General features: G+C 49.6%; 1 protein-coding gene across 1 annotated transcript in view; it reads right to left on the reverse strand.

The window, feature by feature from the left end:
- LOC310739969 (voltage-dependent T-type calcium channel subunit alpha-1I-like) overlaps positions 1-4,396 on the reverse strand; it is a gene marked incomplete at its 5' end in the record, with an annotated part of 46,701 nt that extends 42,305 nt beyond the window's left edge. Inside the window, one exon of the mRNA XM_083566260.1 lies at positions 4,310-4,396. Within this exon, the coding sequence (XP_083422386.1) occupies positions 4,310-4,396 (87 nt within the window). The remainder of the gene's footprint in view (positions 1-4,309) is intronic.
- Between the last annotated feature and the right edge of the window lie 604 nt (positions 4,397-5,000).

Here is a 5,000-nt window from a genome sequence, read left to right on the forward strand (position 1 = left end):
AGTGTCAGTGCTGTAAAAACCAGTAATAGTGCTGTAAAAACCAGTATCCGTGTGTCAGGCTGCAGACGCGGAAGCCGATATAGTCCGATCATTGTCCTTTTATTTCAACAACCGTACAACACAAAAACACTCATAAGCCGTTGAAAACAACAAACAAAGACATCCGCTCGATACGCGTTGTCCGCTATGAGTTCGAATGTCCCAAGCATAATCCATAAAGCCTTCGGCAATGAGTAATCCAAGTCGGAAGTGGAATTCGCATATACAGCCGGCGGTCGAGCAGCCACGCGATTGTCCAGCTTGACAATATAACGACCGACAGCCTGTGACTCAAAAACATGAGTTTATGTAGTCTGATCTTTCATGAGCCACAGCTGTCGGTAATCTTGGGAAGCAGCGTGACTGCTATCGAGGGGGGCGTGGCAGGGTGGATCTCTGACAGCAACAGACGGGGGCGTGGCAGGGTGAATCCCTGACAGCTACAGAGGGGGCGTGGCAGGGTGAATCCCTGACAGCTACAGAGGGGGGCGTGGCAGGGTGAATCCCTGACAGTACCCCCCCCTCCAGGGGCGACACCTGACGCCCCAAAACCCACCTATGCCAGGCGGGCCAGGGCACTCCGAGGAAGGCCTCCTTAGACGCCTGGGAGCAACGGAGGCCTGGTGAGCATCCTCTGCGGAGAGCCGGCATGGAACAACACCTTGCAGGAGGATCCGGAACGGAGCCACGCCCTCGGTGCTGACGGGAGGCTGAGTAAAGCCCCTGGCGGGGATTGAAGCCGGAGCGATCTCCATGGCGGGGAACCGGAACTGGACGCCAACCATGACAATGACCGGGGAGTGGAGGACGTCCCGGGCGGAGACCAGGAACGTCGTACCACCCTCTGAGGGACCTGGAGGACCGACGTCGCCGTCAGAGGGACCTGGAGGACCGACGTCGCCGTCAGAGGGACCTGGAGGACCGACGTCGCCATGCGGGGATCCTGTGGGCGATCCGTCGTCCTGAAGAGGACCTGGGGGCGAGACGTCGCCCTCTGTGGAGCTTGGATGCGATCCTTCGCCCTGCGTGGAGCCTGGATGCGATCCTTCGCCCTGCGTGGAGCCTGGATGCGATCCTTCGCCCTGCGTGGAGCCTGGATGCGATCTTTCGCCCTGCGTGGAGCCTGGATGCGATCCTTCGCCCTGCGTGGAGCCTGGATGCGATCCTTCGCCCTGCGTGGAGCCCGGGGGCGAAACGTCGCCTTCTGTGGAGCCCGGGGGCGAAACGTCGCCTTTTGTGGAGCCCGGGGGCGAAACGTCGCCTTCTGTGGAGCCCGGGGGCGAAACGTCGCCTTCTGTGGAGCCCGGGGGCGAAACGTCGCCTTGTGCGGGCGCTGGAGACGAGCCGTCGCCTTGTGCGGGCGCTGGAGACGAGCCGGCGCCTTGTGCGGGCGCTGGAGACGAGCCGTCGCCTTCTGCGGGCGCTGGAGACGAGCCGTCGCCTTCTGCGGGCGCTGGAGACGAGCCGTCGCCTTCTGCGGGCGCTGGAGACGAGCCGTCACCTTCTGCGGGACTGTGGGGTGAGCCGTCGCCGTCGGTGGAACCCGGGGGCAGCGGTTCAACTTCCCTTTCGCAGTCCTGGAGCCGGGGTGAGTGCACAGGGGAAACCCCTGGGCGTAGGGGCGCTCCTTGGGACCCTTAGGAGCAGATCGGAGCCTACTGAGCAGCCCGGAAAAGAGGTGAAGCCTGCCTGGAGATCCACGAGCGGAGAAGGGCTTGCCTGGAGGTCCACGACATCAGTGGAGCTCTCTTTGGGACACTGAAGCAGAGACGAGCTCGTGGGGTCGCTCGGAGGCGGAGACGAGCTCTCGGGAGGAGCCTGGAGCGGAGACGAGCTCTCGGGAGGAGCCTGGAGCGGAGTCGTGCCCTCTTGAGGAGCCAGGAGCTGGGCGGAGCTCTCTGGAGGGACCTGGAGCTGGGCGGAGCTCTCTGGAGGGACCTGGAGCTGGGCGGAGCTCTCTGGAGGGACCTGGAGCTGGGCGGAGCTCTCTGGAGGGACCTGGAGCTGGGCGGAGCTCTCTTGGAGGTCCTGGGGCAGAGCCGAGCTTTCCGTGGGCGAGATGTCGCCTTGGAAGGGGCTCTGGGATGTGGCGTCGTCTGGAGAGGGACTCGGAGGAGTCACTTCGCCTTCTGTGACGCGGAAGCCGATATAGTCCGATCATTGTCCTTTTATTTTAACAACCGTACAACACAAAAACACTCATAAGCCGTTGAAAACAACAAACAAAGACATCCGCTCGATACGCGTTGTCCGCTATGAGTTCGAATGTCCCAAGCATAATCCATAAAGCCTTCGGCAATGAGTAATCCAAGTCGGAAGTGGAATTCGCATATACAGCCGGCGGTCGAGCAGCCACGCGATTGTCCAGCTTGACAATATAACGACCGACAGCCTGTGACTCAAGAACGTGAGTTTATGTAGTCTGATCTTTCATGAGCCACAGCTGTCGGTAATCTTGGGAAGCAGCGTGACTGCTATCGAGGGGGGCAAGGCAGGGTGGATCTCTGACAGCTACAGACGGGTGCGTGGCAGGGTGAATCCCTGACAGCTACAGAGGGGGGCGTGGCAGGGTGAATCCCTGACAGCTACAGAGGGGGGCGTGGCAGGGTGAATCCCTGACACCGTGCTGTAAAAACCAGTATAGGTGCTGTAAAAACCAGTAATAGTGCTGTAAAAACCAGTATGGGTGCTGTAAAAACCAGTATCAGTGCAGTAAAAACAAGTAATAGTGCTGTAAAAACCAGTATCCGTGCTGTAAAAACCAGCATCAGTGCTGTAAAAACCAGTAATAGTGCTGTAAAAACCAGTATCCGTGCTGTAAAAACCAGTAATAGTGCTGTAAAAACTAGTATTAGTGCTGTAAAAACCAGTAATAGTGCTGTAAAAACTAGTATCAGTGCTGTAAAAACCAGTATCAGTGCTGTAAAAACCAGTATGGGTGCTGTAAAAACCAGTATCAGTGCAGTAAAAAACAGTAATAGTGCTGTAAAAACTAGTATTAGTGCTGTAAAAACCAGTAATAGTGCTGTAAAAACTAGTATCAGTGCTGTAAAAACCAGTATCAGTGCTGTAAAAACCAGTATGGGTGCTGTAAAAACCAGTATCAGTGCAGTAAAAAACAGTTATAGTGCTGTAAAAACCAGTATCAGTGCTGTAAAAACCAGTATGGGTGCTGTAAAAACCAGTATCAGTGCAGTAAAAAACAGTTATAGTGCTGTAAAAACCAGTATCAGTGCTGTAAAAAAACAGTAATAGTGCTGTAAAAACCAGTATCAGTGCAGTAAAAAACAGTAATAGTGCTGTAAAAACCAGTATCAGTGCTGTAAAAAAACAGTAATAGTGCTGTAAAAACCAGTATCAGTGCAGTAAAAAACAGTAATAGTGCTGTAAAAACCAGTATCAGTGCTGTAAAAAAACAGTAATAGTGCTGTAAAAACCAGTATCAGTGCTGTAAAAAAACAGTAATAGTGCTGTAAAAACCAGTGTCAGTGCTGTAAAAACCAGTATCAGTGCTGTAAAAACCAGTAATAGTGCTGAAAAAACCAGTATCAGTGCTGTAAAAACCAGTAATAGTGCTGTAAAAACCAGTATCAGTGCTGTAAAAAAACAGTAATAGTGCTGTAAAAACCAGTGTCAGTGCTGTAAAAAAACAGTGATAGTGCTGTAAAAACCAGTATCAGTGCTGTAAAAACCAGTGATAGTGCTGTAAAAACCAGTATCAGTGCTGTAAAAACCAGTAATAGTGCTGTAAAAACCAGTATCAGTGCTGTAAAAACCAGTAATAGTGCTGTAAAAACCAGTATCAGTGCTGTAAAAACCAGTAATAGTGCTGTAAAAACCAGTATCAGTGCTGTAAAAACCAGTAATAGTGCTGTAAAAACCAGTATCAGTGCTGTAAAAACCAGTAATAGTGCTGTAAAAACCAGTATCAGTGCTGTAAAAACCAGTATGGGTGCTGTAAAAACCAGAAATAGTGCTGTAAAAACCAGTATGGGTGCTGTAAAAACCAGTATCAGTGCTGTAAAAAACAGTAATAGTGCTGTAAAAACCAGTATCAGTTCAGTAAAAACCAGCATCAGTGCTGTAAAAGTCTGTATTAGTTTCCAAACACAAACTTGAATAATGTTGATATGCTGTTGAGATAAATGAGATATGCGTTTGAGTGAACTGAAGAGAAGATCAGGAGCTGCAGAAGTGGTGCAGAAATGAGTAAGGTGATGCACATCAGCACATCAGCAGATCAGCACATCAGCAGATCATCAGATCTCACCCATGGTAATGAGTAATCCTGAAAGCTCTGAAGTGAACACAACCCCAAACCTGGGAGAAGAACATCACTGAGGGACGTTACTGCCATCGCCCCGAAAGTGCAGCACAGATCTGATGCTCAAAAATATGTTCCTGTTAAAGTATGACTTTAGGGGAGGGGAGTACCCCAAGTGTGTGTGTGTATGTGTGTGTGTGTGTGTATGTGTGTGTGTGTGTGTGTGTGTGTGTGTGTGTGTGTGTGTGTGTGTGTGTGTGTGTGTGTGTTTGTGTGTGTGTGTGTGTGTGTGTTTACAGGAAGCTGATTTTATCTGCAGGTGCATAGTTGGAATGTAAATGTTTGTTTTTGTGTGTGTGTGTGTGTGTGTGTGTTTACACAACGATGTAATAATTTGTTAAACAAATTGATAACGGGTTAAACATATTAGAGAGAAAAGAGATTATAAATTATAGAGATTATGCAGGTTATAGACTTACAAAATAATCGAGTTTATAGAATTTAGTGCTGTTAGAGTTTATAGAGTTTAGAATGATTACAAAGTTGAGTGTGTGTGTGTGTGTGTGTGTTTGTGTGTGTGTGTGTGTGTGTTTTCAAATTACAGAATGTATAGACAATATAGAGTATAGAGTTAATAAAGAGTATAAATCTGTAAATTATAGAGTTTATAAAGAGTATAGAGTTTAAAGTATAAATC

The sequence above is a fragment of the Silurus aristotelis genome, assembly GCF_946808225.1.
Source record: "Silurus aristotelis genome assembly, chromosome: 17".
NCBI classification, from domain to species: domain Eukaryota; kingdom Metazoa; phylum Chordata; class Actinopteri; order Siluriformes; family Siluridae; genus Silurus; species Silurus aristotelis.